General features: G+C 48.2%; 1 protein-coding gene across 1 annotated transcript in view; it reads left to right on the top strand.

The window, feature by feature from the left end:
• The first annotated feature begins 519 nt into the window (after positions 1 to 519).
• The window catches only part of RAB32 (RAB32, member RAS oncogene family), a 191,855-nt gene continuing 176,397 nt past the window's right edge, over positions 520 to 15,977 (top strand). Inside the window, exon 1 of the mRNA XM_063917882.1 lies at positions 520 to 1,064. Coding sequence (XP_063773952.1) covers positions 821 to 1,064 — 244 coding nt within the window. The 5' untranslated portion in view covers positions 520 to 820. The remainder of the gene's footprint in view (positions 1,065 to 15,977) is intronic.

Below are 15,977 nucleotides of genomic sequence, written 5' to 3'. Positions count from 1 at the left end.
CCCCTTGCCGTGCGCACGCAAGTTTTTTTTTTAAATCTAGGTGTGTGTGTGTGTGTGTGGGGGGGGGGGGGGGGTGGCACATTTTTTATGTCATGGGGGGGCGCATTTTTAAATCTCACACTGGGAGCCAAATTGGCTAGAAACAGCCCTGTGTATATGCAAATGGTCATGCAACAACCTGAATACACTAGAAAGCTTTTACATTCAAATAGCTTTAGCAGAACTTGTAAAAATTAATCATAATGGTAAAAACAGGAGCTAAAACAATCTTTGGCAATGAAAACCTCCAGAGTAGGATTCACAAAAGGATCAAAAGTGCTTGTGCAGCAGACAACCGTGTGAAGGTTTCAGAGAGAGAAAGAGAGAGAGATATATACCCACATGTACAGTATATTTTTATTTTATAGATCTGTGCATAACTATCTAATGTCATGATATTTTTCTTTAGCATGTACAGTGTTTGGTGTTTGCATAATGCTCTGATCATCACCGCGCCCACTGCCCTCCCACCCCAGCCGCAGGCAGTGATCACAGCAGTTTCCTGTCCTATGACTGGCGATCAGATGGTTGGCTCTCAGTCACTGGGAGGGGAGAATGCAGGAAAAAGTTTAGAAGAAAGTATTATACTTTCCCACAGCGGTGCAGACATGCCTCATTGCTTCTTATGGGGGAAATAATGGGAATGTAGTGCAAGTCCACATAAAGCAGCCTGTCTGTGAGTAGCAGGAGATTAAAGAGACGCTGCAGTCTATTTATTGGTGTTGCCGGCGGGTTGGTGACCAGTCTTCCAGCATTACTGCGTGTGCCCCTCTGAAACTCGATGGCTGGGGAAGCGGAGAGTGTGGAAGCGGGCGTCCCCGCAGGAGTCCCGGAGCGCAGGGAATACCTCTTCAAGGTGCTGGTCATCGGGGAACTGGGGGTCGGCAAAACCAGCATCATCAAGCGCTACGTGCACCAGCTGTTCTCCCAGCACTACCGGGCCACCATCGGTGTGGATTTTGCTCTCAAAGTTATAAACTGGGACACCAAGACTCTGGTCAGACTGCAGCTATGGGACATTGCAGGCAAGTAGCAACCTTACAACTTGGGAACCATAAGTCAGTGTTACGACCAATACTACTATTACAGTATATATTGTTTATTGGTTGCAATTGGGGATTTAAATCATGTCATGAAATAGAACCCTAAATGGCTTGTTCACGTTTTCAGAAAACAATATAGCTTCCATATTATTTTTTAATACTGCAAACTAATACTCCCATGAAAGCACCCATTTGGCAGCTGACTGTATATATGTTGAATGCAGCCTGTTTGTGATGTGATTGATAGTGATTTGATGTTAGCATGCTGTGTGTTTTGATTTTGCTTACAAAGGGGCTGATGTAGAATAATATTTACACATATCATTTGCATGAATTTGTAGTGTGTTAAATGTATTTGCACTTACAATTAGCATATTGGAATAGGACAGTGTTCTTATGTAAGCAAACCGCAACCAGTCAGATTGAAGTTAGCAGCCTGTTAGCCTAAAGCTGGGTACACACTGGCAGATATATCTGGAGATGGTGGTTGTTCATACACACAGAAAGATGCACCAATATATCTTAGTGTGTGTACACACGGTGAGATCCTTGCTATGGCCGATTTTCACTTGCGATTTTCTCTTGAACTCCCTGGAGCCCAGATAGCACAGATTTTGACTAAAGGTGGGTACACACTAGTAGATATATCTGCAGATCAATTGATCTGCAGATATATCTATGGACGGATCGGGCAGTGTGTTGAGCATACACACTGCCCGATCCGTCGAGGACTGACGTCATGAACTGGGCGAGCGTGTACACACGCCCGCCCAGTTCAGCTGTCAATCATCGCCGGCCGCCGCAGCATGTGTACGGGCAGTCGGCTGACCACAGTACACACACAGCGACGCGCCGATATATCGGTAGATATATTGCCCGTCGGCTGTGCTGTAGGGCCGACGCGATACGTCTGTGAACAACGGAGTTCACAGACGTATCGGCCCTACACACTGGCCGACGGACCCGCGATATATCGTCCGTTCAAGAGAACGGACGATATATCGGCCAGTGTGTGCGGGCCTTAACTTTTTTTTTTTGAGATATGGACTATGTGTGCTTACTATTTTGGCTTATGTGAGATGTCATTGACATGTGAGATGAACTAGATAGTACACCGATCTAGCAAGGATTGACTTGCCTGCACAGTCTATCTTTTCTTGCGATGCTGACCTGGCGGGACCGCGCATCGGGATCGCAAGGCGACTTTCACCTTGCGATCTGCACTGACTTTTCTTGCGATTTTGACTATAGTCAAAATCAAAAGAAAATATCTCACCATGTGTACACACCCTTAAAGCTATATCTGCTGTTCAATCTATCTGCAGCTATATATGCATATGGGGGATTGTTCATACACACTGAAAGATGCACTAATATATCTGCAGATATATTGGTCCACACAGCAGATGCAATATATCTGTGAAATGGTGCCCATACACTTGTGAGATAATCAGTGCTAACCTTCGATTTAGACCGCATCTGTGAGAGAAATCGAAGGATAGTATGCACATTTTAGGTACCTTTCGGCGCGATGCACGGGCACGCCGGTCAAATCTCATGTCTCAAGATAGTATGTGCTGCACTTAATATTTATCGAATCGCCGTGCGATCGCATGTGTTTTTAAAAACACATGCTATATAGTGTTCATTCTAGCACCCTGCACCTTTCAAAATCCGTGCAGTTCCTCTTTCCTGCCTGGGGTGTCGCTCTCTGCTGTGGTGCTTCTCAGCACACTCTGATCTATTACTCAATGCTGTGATACAGACCTGTGTGTGCCGAGAAGCACCAGAGCAGAGAGCGACACCCCAGGAAGGGAAGAGGAACTGCACTGGATTTGAAAGGTGCAGGGTGCTAGAATGAACACTAGCTATATATCGCACTGCAATGTGCGATGGGAACCCGCCGGGAGTGGTCAGAGGCCGCTCCCACTCGGCGGTGACGTGCCCATCACGTGATTACCATGCGATCTATCGCATGGTAATCACTGTTGCAGTTCAGGTGCGATTTTCATCGCACCTGAACTGCCAGTGTGATGCCCCGCGATGTTGTGTCGCGGGGCATCGCACAAGTGTATGGGCACCAAAAGACGTCTTTCACAGACACATTGCTTGTACACACCTGCAGATCAGCAAAAGATATATTGGACAACCAACTGATAATAACTAGTGAAAGCTTATTGGTTGCTGTGGACAACTCATCCACTTTTCCACTCCTTGTATAGGGCAGGTGTAAGTATAACTGATGTTGTTTTACAGTTAACAACGCATGGTTTATGGGGGTTTTTCATGTACAACCAGTTTACTTCCTTGAAATGCTTGACCCCATCTTAATAATAAATTAAAGGTCATCACAACTAAAACCTAAAATTGAAATGACAATTAATGAGGCATGGAGGTAAAATCTATTGTTCACTTTCACCCGGACTTTTCACCATAACTTCATTATAACGACTATTTCCTCCCCTAATGACACTTATAGCCCCATTGAGCTTTTATAATGGCACAGATTATTTTGAAATACCCTGTCAAGTCTTCATTCCTTGGAAGGGTCAGCCCTGCTCAACTGAGCTGAGTGGAATCATTCTCTGATAATCTATTAAATATTAGAAGACAAAATGGATTTAATTATCCTGCGGTGTCCGGTCTCCTGATTTTAATTTTTATTTGGTCCCACAAGGGGGTTCAGAGGAAGAAACTCTACTTTAAGCAGGCAGGACATAAAAAGAAGTTTCCCATAAATGGGATATATCTTTAAATACTAAAACATATCATGTTATGTATGCTTTCTGTGACAACGGTGGCAGTGTCCTTTTTTATGAATCCGCTACTTTGAAATCTGTACAACATTCATGTTATTTACAGTATGTCCGCTATTGCTAAGCCGTCACACAAGCTCTTCCTCTGACAGATAAAACATATCATATTGGGCACATTCAGTTAACAGTAAGTGCATGGGTTTCTGCTAGAATCTAAAGCTGGGTACACTTTGAGTGATATATATTCCGTTCAATCAAACAGCCTATATATCACTAGCCGGTCTGCGGGTGTGCATCCCCAATATGTCTGAATGACATCGTTCACAGACATATTGCGTCGGTCCTGCAGCACAGCCACGTTGGGTATGGTATGCCGGCGGTTGGAATCCCGGCGATCAGCATACTGACATCGGGATCCCGGCTGCTAGAATGCCGGCGGGGGCAAGCACAACCTGCCACTCAGATATAGATATATCTAGATAGATAGCTATATCTATTAGTGTGTACCCAGCTTAAGGGTGCTAAGGTTTCCTCACTGTCCATCACCAAGTGTGTACGAGCGATATATCTGCTGCATATTCAATCTAGTCCAACCCAGCAGGTGTGGCTGGGATCACCCAGGATCGCCCAAGATACATTGTATGCAAAAGGACAGCATACAATGTATCGTGGCCGATCCTGCCCCCCAGGAGGCTGCCGGGGGTGATCGCCCATGACATGTCCATCTGACATGTCGCGGTAGTGTATGGTGCCCTTTAGTCCCAGGTCATTTTGTCTTTCCACTGACCAAAATCCTGGGTTTCGCGCATTCATGTGCAAAAACCTGGGATTTTGAATTTGTCAAAAGGGAAATTAGTGTTCTTTCTAGCACCCTGCATGTGTCGCATCACGTGCTGTTCCTCTTTCCTGCGTGGGGGTGTTGTGCTCTACTCTGGTGTTTCTAGCACACACTGGTCTGTATCTCAGCACTGAGATACAAACCAGAGTCAGCTAGAAGCACCTGAGCAGAGATGACACCGCAGGAAGGGAAGAGCATGGGTAGTAACAGGTGCAGGGTGCTAAAATGAACACTAATTACTCTAAATCTTAGTAATTGATTTAAATCAATTTATTCACTGAAAAGACACCTACAGTATATGTTAAGATGCATACACACGGAGAGATTTTAACTGTGAGAGATTTTGACTGGACGTTTTCCCTTGACCTGGCAGTAGGAGATTTTGACTAACTTTTCCAGCGATTTTGGCTATGGGCGATTTTGGCTAACTCATTTAAACAAGGGAATGCTTTTTCTTTTACAGCGACCTAGCCAAAATTGACTTGCCTGCACAGTCTTATTTTTAGCAGCGATAGCGACCTGGCGGGACTCGCATCGCTATCGCTGGCTGTGTACACACAGAGCGATATGCACTAACTTTCTGAGCGATTTTGACTATATAGTCAAAATCGCTCAGTTGTATCGCTCCGTGTGTATGGACCTTAACAACATATTGCCAGACATTTTAATCAACCTCTAACACACATGATAACAGATAAGTAAAAGACCTTGGTCTGCTAGTTAAGTTTGCATTATAAATGTTAATAAAATAATTTAATAACTTCCACAATCTTATGTTGAGATTTCAGGACCCTATGAGCAAGGCATCTGAAACACAAACTTTTACATATGTTAGTGGAGACTTATCAGACATTTTAAAGAGGACAAGTGGAGGTGTTGTCCATGGCAGCCAATTAGATTCTAGTTATCATTGATCCAGTACATTCTACTAGAATCAGATTGTTTCATATGGGTAATACCTCCACTTGCTCTCTTTAGAAGTCTGATAAATCTCCCCCATTATGTGTGTGGGTGTGAAGGACTTTTCTATAAGTCCGTGTATGTTTTTGGTTTAGTGGCCTTGTTAAAATAACAAATGGCTCAGACAAGACTGTCACGTGTCGGTGATCTATGATGGGTAATGTAGCCCTATACACTTGTGCGATAGGGCATACAATCCATCGATTTCGACAGCATCTGTGAGAGAAATAGGATTGTATGCACATTTAAGGTACCATGTGACGCGATGCGCAGGTACGCCACTCGAATATCGTGTATCATGATAGTATGTGCTGCCCTTAATATTTCTCGTATTGCAGTGCGATCGCAAAAACACATGCAATATATATCGCACAGGCTGCTCCCACTCAGCGATGACGTGCCCATCACGTGATTACCATGCGATCTATCACTTTGGCAGTTCAGGTGGATCTCATCGCACCTGAACTGCCGGTGCGATGTCCCGCGATGTCGCGGAGCATCGCACAAGTGTATGGGCACCATTAGACAACTGTTGCTTGAATAAGGCTAGTTACTGTAGAAGGTTTATGGGTCTGTTTAATTAAAAAACTGGGTTTCTTCAGCAGTTTAGTTGAAGATAGCCTTGCTTTTGTTTTCTCTGTATTAAATGAAGTTTTTATGTCTCTGAACACATTTCTGCAAGCCATCTCTTTTTCTCTAACGTCCTAAGTGGATGCTGGGACTCCGTAAGGACCATGGGGAATAGCGGCTCCGCAGGAGACTGGGCACAAAAGTAAAAGCTTGAACTAGCTGGTGTGCACTGGCTCCTCCCCCCTATGACCCTCCTACAAGCCTCAGTTAGATTCTTGTGCCCGAACGAGAAGGGTGCATGCTAGGTGGCTCTCCTGAGCTGCTTAGAGTAAAAGTTTATTTTAGGTTTTTTATTTTCAGTGAGTCCTGCTGGCAACAGGCTCACTGCATCGTGGGACTAAGGGGAGAAGAAGCGAACTCACCTGCGTGCAGAGTGGATTGGGCTTCTTAGGCTACTGGACATTAGCTCCAGAGGGACGATCACAGGTTCAGCCTGGATGGGTCCCGGAGCCGCGCCGCCGGCCCCCTTACAGAGCCAGAAGAACGAAGAGGTCCGGTGAAATCGGCGGCAGAAGACGTTCCTGTCTTCAACTAAGGTAGCGCACAGCACTGCAGCTGTGCGCCATTGCTCTCAGCACACTTCACACTCCGGTCACTGAGGGTGCAGGGCGCTGGGGGGGAGCGCCCTGAGACGCAATAAAAACTGAAATACCTTAGGATGGCAAAAGAAATACATCACATATAGCTCCTGGGCTATATGGATGTATTTAACCCCTGCCAGTTTTCCAGAAAAAAGCGGGAGATAAGGCCGTCGTGAAGGGGCGGAGCCTATCTCCTCAGCACACAAGCGCCATTTTCCCTCACAGTTCCGCTGGAAGGACGGCTCCCTGACTCTCCCCTGCAGTCCCTACAGAATCAGGGTAAAAACGAGAGAGGGGGGGCACTATTGGCAGCTAAATTATAAACAGCAGCTATAAAAGGGAGTAACACTTATATAAGGTTATCCCTATATATATATATATATATATAATATAGCGCTCTGGTGTGTGCTGGCAAACTCTCCCTCTGTCTCCCCAAAGGGCTAGTGGGGTCCTGTCCTCTATCAGAGCATTCCCTGTGTGTGTGCTGGGTGTCGGTACGATTGTGTCGACATGTATGAGGAGGAAAATGATGTGGAAGCAGAGCAATTGCCTGTGTTAGTGATGTCACCCCCTAGGGAGTCGACACCTGACTGGATGGTTGTATTTAAAGAACTACGTGACAATGTCAGCACTTCACAAAAAACTGTTGACGACATGAGACAGCCGACAAATCAATTAGTGCCTGTCCAGGCGTCTCAGACACCGTCAGGGGCGATAAAACGCCCGTTACCTCAGTGGGTCGACACAGACCCAGACACAGATACTGAGTCCAGTGTCGACGGTGAGGAGACAAACGTAATGTCCAGTAGGGCCACACGTTACATGATCACGGCAATGAAGGAGGCATTGAACATTTCTGACACTACAAGTACCACAAAGAAGGGTATTATGTGGGGAGTAAAAAAAACTACCTGTAGCTTTTCCTGAGTCAGATGAATTAAATGAGGTGTGTGATAAAGCGTGGGTTTCCCCCGATTAAAAAAGTGCTAATTTCTAATAAATTATTGGCACTATACCCTTTCCCGCCAGAGGTTAGGGCGCGTTGGGAAACACCCCCTAGAGTAGATAAAGCGCTCACACGTTTATCTAAACAAGTAGCGTTACCGTCTCCTGATACGGCCGCCCTCAAAGAACCAGCGGATAGAAGGCTGGAAAATATCCTGAAGGGTATATACACACATACTGGTGTTATACTGCGACCAGCAATCGCCTCAGCCTGGATGTGCAGTGCTGGAGTGGCGTGGTCGGATTCCCTGACTGAAAATATTGATACCCTGGATAGGGACAGTATATTACTAACTATAGAGCATTTGAAGGATGCATTACTATATATGCGTGATGCACAGAGGGATATTTGCACCCTGGCATCAAGAGTGAGTGCTATGTCCATTTCTGCCAGAAGAGCGTTATGGACGCGACAGTGGTCAGGGGATGCGGATTCCAAACGACATATGGAAGTATTGCCGTATAAAGGGGAGGAGTTATTTGGGGCCGGTCTATCGGACCTGGTGGCCACGGCAACGGCCGGAAAGTCCACCTTTTTACCCCAGGTCACCTCTCAGCAGAAAAAGACACCGTCTTTTCAAACTCAGTCCTTTCGTTCCCATAAGTACAAGCGGGCAAAAGGCCACTCATTTCTGCCCCGGGGCAGAGGAAGAGGAAAAAGACTGCACCAGGCAGCCTCTTCCCAGGAGCAGAAGCCCTCCTCTGCTTCTGCCAAGTCTTCAGCATGACGCTGGGGCTTTACAAGCGGACTCGGACACGGTGGGGGCCCGTCTCAAAAATTTCAACGCGCAGTGGGCACACTAGCAAGTGGACCCCTGGATTCTGCAGGTAGTATCACAGGGGTACAAACTGGAATTCGAGACGTCTCCCCCTCGCCGGTTCCTGAAGTCTGCTCTACCAAAGTCTCCCTCCGACAGGGAGGCAGTTTTGGAAGCCATTCACAAGCTGTATTCCCAGCAGGTGATAATCAAGGTATTTCTCCTACAACAGGGAAAGGGGTATTATTCCACGCTGTTTGTGGTACCGAAGCCGGACGGCTCGGTGAGACCAATTTTAAATCTAAAATCCTTGAACACTTACATAAAGAGGTTCAAATTCAAGATGGAGTCACTCAGAGCAGTGATAGCAAACCTGGAAGAAGGGGACTATATGGTGTCTCTGGACATCAAAGATGCTTATCTCCACGTCCCAATCTACCCTTCTCACCAAGGGTACCTCAGGTTTGTAGTACAAAACTGTCATTATCAGTTTCAGACGCTGCCGTTTGGGTTGTCCACGGCACCTCGGGTCTTTACCAAGGTAATGGCCGAAATGATGATTCTTCTTCGAAGAAAAGGCGTTTTAATTATCCCTTACTTGGACGATCTCCTGATAAGGGCAAGGTCCAGGGAACAGTTAGAAGTCGGAGTAGCACTATCTCAGTTAGTGTTACGTCAGCACGGGTGGATTCTAAATATTCCAAAATCGCAGCTGATTCCAACAACACGTCTCCTGTTCCTAGGAATGATTCTGGACACAGTCCAGAAAAAGGTGTTTCTCCCAGAGGAGAAGGCCAGGGAGTTATCCGAGCTAGTCAGGAATCTCCTAAAACCAGGCCAGGTGTCAGTGCATCAGTGCACGAGGGTCCTGGGAAAAATGGTGGCTTCTTACGAAGCGATTCCATTCGGAAGATTCCATGCAAGAACGTTTCAGTGGGATCTTCTGGACAAATGGTCCGGATCGCATATTCAGATGCATCAGCGGATAACCCTGTCGCCAAGGACAAGGGTGTCTCTTCTGTGGTGGCTGCAGAGTGCTCATCTACTAGAGGGCCGCAGATTCGGCATTCAGGATTGGATCCTGGTGACCACGGATGCCAGCCTGAGAGGCTGGGGAGCAGTCACACAGGGACGAAATTTCCAGGGCTTGTGGTCAAGCATGGAAACATCTCTTCATACAAACATTCTGGAACTAAGGGCCATTTACAATGCCCTAAGTCAAGCAAAACCCCTGCTTCAGGGTCAGGCGGTATTGTTCCAATCGGACAACATCACGTCAGTCGCCCACGTAAACAGACAGGGCGGCACGAGAAGCAGGAGGGCGATGGCAGAAGCTGCAAGGATTCTTCGCTGGGCGGAGAATCATGTGATAGCACTGTCAGCAGTGTTCATTCCGGGAGTGGACAACTGGGAAGCGGACTTCCTTAGCAGACACGACCTTCACCCGGGGGAGTGGGGATTTCATCCAGAAGTCTTCCAAGAGATGGTAAACCGTTGGGAAAAACCAAAGGTGGACATGATGGCGTCCCGTCTCAACAAAAAACTAGACAGATATTGCGCCAGGTCAAGGGACCCTCAGGCAATAGCGGTGGACGCTCTGGTAACACCATGGGTGTACCAGTCAGTGTATGTGTTCCCTCCTCTGCCTCTCATACCAAAAGTACTGAGAATCATAAAAAGGAGAGGAGTAAGAACTATACTCGTGGTTCCGGATTGGCCAAGAAGGACTTGGTACCCGGAACTTCAAGAGATGCTCACGGAGGAACCGTGGCCTCTACCTCTAAGAAAGGACCTGCTCCAGCAGGGGCCTTGTCTGTTCCAAGACTTACCGCGGCTGCGTTTGACGGCATGGCGGTTGAACGCCGGATCCTGAAGGAAAAAGGCATTCCAGAAGAAGTCATCCCTACCCTGATAAAGGCCAGGAAGGATGTAACCGCAAAACATTATCACTGCATTTGGCGAAAATATGTTGCGTGGTGTGAGGCCAAAGAGGCCCCTACAGAGGAATTTCAACTGGGTCGCTTCCTACATTTCCTGCAAACAGGACTGTCTATGGGCCTAAAATTAGGGTCCATTAAGGTTCAAATTTCGGCCCTGTCGATTTTCTTCCAAAAAGAGCTGGCTTCAGTGCCTGAAGTCCAGACGTTTGTCAAAGGGGTACTGCATATGCAGCCTCCTTTTGTGCCCCCGGTGGCACCTTGGGATCTCAATGTGGTTTTGGGGTTCCTAAAATCACATTGGTTTGAACCACTCACCACTGTGGAATTAAAATATCTCACATGGAAGGTGGTAATGCTGTTAGCCCTGGCTTCAGCCAGGCGTGTCTCAGAATTGGCGGCTTTATCTTATAAAAGCCCTTACCTGATTTTTCACACGGATAGGGCAGAATTGAGGACTCGTCCTCAATTTCTCCCAAAGGTGGTTTCAGCGTTTCACGTGAACCAGCCTATTGTGGTGCCTGCGGCTACTAGGGACTTGGAGGACTCCAAGTTACTGCACGTAGTCAGGGCCCTGAAAATATATATTTCCAGGACGGCTGGAGTCAGGAAATCTGACTCTCTGTTTATCCTGTATGCACCCAACAAGCTGGGTGCTCCTGCTTCTAAGCAGACGATTGCTCGTTGGATTTGTAGTACAATTCAGCTTGCACATTCTGTGGCAGGCCTGCCACAGCCAAAATCTGTAAAAGCCCATTCCACAAGGAAGGTGGGCTCATCTTGGGCGGCTGCCCGAGGGGTCTCGGCTTTACAACTTTGCCGAGCAGCTACTTGGTCAGGGGCAAACACGTTTGCTAAATTCTACAAATTTGATACCCTGGCTGAGGAGGACCTGGAGTTCTCTCATTCGGTGCTGCAGAGTCATCCGCACTCTCCCGCCCGTTTGGGAGCTTTGGTATAATCCCCATGGTCCTTACGGAGTCCCAGCATCCACTTAGGACGTTAGAGAAAATAAGAATTTACTTACCGATAATTCTATTTCTCATAGTCCGTAGTGGATGCTGGGCGCCCATCCCAAGTGCGGATTGTCTGCAATACTTGTATATAGTTATTGTTACAAAATTCGGGTTATTATTGTTGTGAGCCATCTTTTCAGAGGCTCCTTCGTTTATCATACTGTTAACTGGGTTCAGATCACAGGTTGAACGGTGTGATTGGTGTGGCTGGTATGAGTCTTACCCGGGATTCAAGATCCTTCCTTATTATGTACGCTCGTCCGGGCACAGTATCCTAACTGAGGCTTGGAGGAGGGTCATAGGGGGAGGAGCCAGTGCACACCAGCTAGTTCAAGCTTTTACTTTTGTGCCCAGTCTCCTGCGGAGCCGCTATTCCCCATGGTCCTTACGGAGTCCCAGCATCCACTACGGACTATGAGAAATAGAATTGTCGGTAAGTAAATTCTTATTTTTATTTTTTTTTTCCTTAAGTGGCATAACCCCATCTCTAGATGGCGCAGGGACGTGCAGTCGGGAGGCAGTGCCTCCCCTGTCATAATGATTAAAATAATATAAAGAAGATGCAAATAACACATTCTACTTTGTATTATTTTAATCTTTTTTTACCTGACAATCCAGCTAAATCTGTATGGGAGGCAGCGCTCTCGCTGCCTCCCAGTGACAATGATAAAGTGTCTGAAGAGGGGGGCGGGCAGGGGGCGGAGGCAAGTCACGGGCTGGAAAAGGCCATTGAAAAATGACGGGACAGCGGCACCAGCACAGTTGCCTCATTGGCAGGGGGGCTGTGCCTTCAGGCCACATGAAGGCACACCCCTGGCAATCATTGGACAGCACCAGGGGGTGGGCTGGGACGGACGGGCAGGGAGCCAGATGCCTCCATTCCGTTTGGCCGCATGTCCATGTCCCCGCTGCTCACAGCCGCTTCTCGATTACCAAGATCCGACAAGCGGGAGCTTCTGTGTGCTGCGCTCCCGCGCCGCCGCCTCTCAGCCCCGGCCCTCTGTCTTGGTCCCCCCTGTGCTGGACAGTCTGACTTCTCTCCTGGCTGGCCCCCGTGCTGACTGGTGAGCTGATCTCCAGCGACATCCATCCCCCCCGCTCCTCTTGGCCTGCAGTCACAGTGTAAAGACATGGAGCGCCGGGTCAGGAGCCTGCAGCAGCGGCGGAAGATGGAATCATGTAAGTGGCTGCACTACACTACACTACACTACAGTACACTATACTACACTACATTACACTACAGTACACTATACTACACTACATTACACTACAGTACACTATGCTACACTACATTACACTACAGTACACTATGCTACACTACATTACACTACAGTACACCCTAAGGGTAGAGGGGGGATGTAAAGTGCTCTACCTGCCGTTATGTGTAAAAAAGGGACACAGGCTGCCGTAATGTGTAAAAAGGGGGAATCTGTCCGCCGTAGTGTGTAAAAAGGGGACGCAGGCTGCCGTAATGTGTAAAAAGGGGGAATCTGTCCGCTGTAGTGTGTAAAAAGGGGACGCTGTCCACCGTAATGTGTAAAAAGGGGACGCTGTCCACCGTAATGTGTAAAAAGGGGACGCTGTCCACCGTAATGTGTAAAATGGGGACGCTGTCTGCCGTAATGTGTAAAAAGGGGGGCGCTGTCTGTCACAATGTGTAAAAAAGGGGACACTGTGTGCCGTAATGTGCAAAATGGGGACGCTGTCTGCCGGAATGTGTAAAAAGGGGACACAGGCTGCCGTAATGTGTAAAAAGGGGGAATCTGTCCGCCGTAGTGTGTAAAAAGGGGACGCTGTCCACCGTAATGTGTAAAAAGGGGACGCAGGCTGCCGTAATGTGTAAAAAGGGGGAATCTGTCCGCTGTAGTGTGTAAAAAGGGGACGCTGTCCACCGTAATGTGTAAAAAGGGGACGCTGTCCACCGTAATGTGTAAAAAGGGGACGCTGTCCACCGTAATGTGTAAAATGGGGACGCTGTCTGCCGTAATGTGTAAAAAGGGGGGCGCTGTCTGTCACAATGTGTAAAAAAGGGGACACTGTGTGCCGTAATGTGCAAAATGGGGACGCTGTCTGCCGTAATGTGTAAAAAGGGGACGCTGTCCACCGTAATGTGTAAAAAGGGGACGCAGGCTGCCGTAATGTGTAAAAAGGGGACGCTGTCCACCGTAATGTGTAAAAAGGGGACGCAGGCTGCCGTAATGTGTAAAAAGGGGGAATCTGTCCGCTGTAGTGTGTAAAAAGGGGACGCTGTCCACCGTAATGTGTAAAAAGGGGACGCTGTCCACCGTAATGTGTAAAAAGGGGACGCTGGCTGCCGTAATGTGTAAAATGGGGACGCTGTCTGCCGTAATGTGTAAAAAGGGGGGCGCTGTCTGTCACAATGTGTAAAAAAGGGGACACTGTGTGCCGTAATGTGCAAAATGGGGACGCTGTCTGCCGTAATGTGTAAAAAGGGGACGCTGTGCCGTGGAGTGTAAAAAGGGTACGCTGTCTGCCATGATGTTTAAAAAAGGGGTCGCTGCCTGCCGTAATGTGTAAAAAAGGGGAATCTGTCCACCGTAATGTGTAATAAGGGGGACGCTGTCTGCCGCAATGTGTAAAAAGGGGGATGCTGTCTGCCGTAATGTTTAAAAAGGGATCTCTACCTGCCGTAATGTGTAATAGGAGGCTGTACCTGCCGTAATGTGTAAAAGGGAGCTCTGCCTGGCGTAATTTGTCTAAGTGGCGCTACTGTGCAGCGTAATTTGACTAATGGAAGCCCTGGACAACAAAATTGCATTCATGTCCTCCTCCCAGTCCCAAACAATTTTTATAATTTTTTTTCTATAAAAATGTACAATATATCCCAAGTATGATGAGCAGGCAGCGGGCATTGGCGGCAGTGGCGGCATCAGACTGAGATGCAAATTAGTGGCGGAGGACTGGGTCAGTTGATGGTGGGCGAGTTTGTAAGCCATTGGCGGTGGCAGCGGGCATTGGCTCTGCGGCGGTAGGGGTCATCGTCCGGATTCGGCGGACATTATGGATGTAGTGCCTCACCAGCCACTGACCCCACCGCACGCCACTGAGATGGCGTTGTATGCCTTTTTAGCTGCACAAATGGAGGAAAGCAGGAAAGAGGCATTCTCTCACTGCTTTGTCCACTGTCCTGGTCGACACGTGACCTTATATAGTTGTAAATTTGCAAAATTGCAGATCGTCCGATTATCAGCCATCTGCGCATGTGCTGTGAACACATTCTTCTGTGATCTCATCTTAGCGGGATGCGATTGCAGGTTGATTGACAGGCAGCGGATGTGTGTGGGCATACACATGGCGTTTGCGAGGAGTGGTTGAGAAAACACAGGCGTCATGGCCGGTTTCGGGGCGTGCATCTGAAGTCAGCTGCGACTTAAAACTTGGCTCCCAGTGTGACTGCATTCTCATTGTTCTGAGTAGCCTGGGTCAACCGCAACTATGGATAGTGCTCGAGTTTTGCGATGCATTCTCAATTCTGTGGTTGCATTCGCATAATTGCGAACGCATTGGTGGGCGGCTTGTTCTGTGCTGGGCAGACTTTTAGCATGCTGGTCGCCTCTTGCTGTGCGAATCTCAGGAGTTGCAGTTCTGCTATAGTCGCAGAACTGAAGCAGAATAAGGTCCTCAGTTGTGCTCGCCTGGCGGCTCCTGCGCTCTTGGACAGCTTTTTCTGCAACGGGGTACACCGTTTTCCACAGGGAAACATCTGGGGGTATAGTGGATCTTGATCCAGAGGCACCAACAGACTAAAGCTTTAGCTGTCCCAGGATGCATAGGGGTCTCCTCTATAACCCTGCCTCCATGTACTGAGAGCTCAGTTTAGAGTTGGTGCCTGCAGCAACAGGTCACCTAACAGGAGGGGGGCAGCACTGGGCAGCCCTGAAAAGCTGTCAGCGCTGCATGTCAGAGTGGCATTCAGCGCTGCAGCTCCATCACCTCCCAAACCGTGTTGCATACTCCCGCTGGCCTGGTTCCTGGGTACTTGCAACTCAGACGTCGCGGCTTAGGGACAGAGTCGCAGACTACTCTACTTGTTCGTGCGGCTGCTACGGGGAGGAGGTAAGAGGGACCTGCCATTAAATCGCGATCCATCTGCTGTCTGGGGAGACGGACCGCGGCGCTGGCATGGACACTCACTGGGCAGGGACCCCACTAGACCACCAGGGCATTGAAGCGCAGGTTGGGTGTACTAACACCCCATTTAATAAGGCTCTGTAGTACCTGGGGTGGAAGTCTAGCATAGGGGAGGTGGTGCTTGACCTGTAGCGCCTCCCCCTGCCCAGGGCGCTATCTCCACGAAGATTTCCCGCCCTGGAGCTGCCTCACACTCTCCCTCACTCCCTGACTGAGACGCTAGGCGCCATCTTCACTGCATAGCCGCTGCAGTTCTCCTGGA

The sequence above is a fragment of the Pseudophryne corroboree genome, chromosome 4 (assembly GCF_028390025.1).
Source record: "Pseudophryne corroboree isolate aPseCor3 chromosome 4, aPseCor3.hap2, whole genome shotgun sequence".
NCBI lineage: Eukaryota > Metazoa > Chordata > Amphibia > Anura > Myobatrachidae > Pseudophryne > Pseudophryne corroboree.
This window is presented reverse-complemented; position numbering and strand designations above follow the sequence as displayed.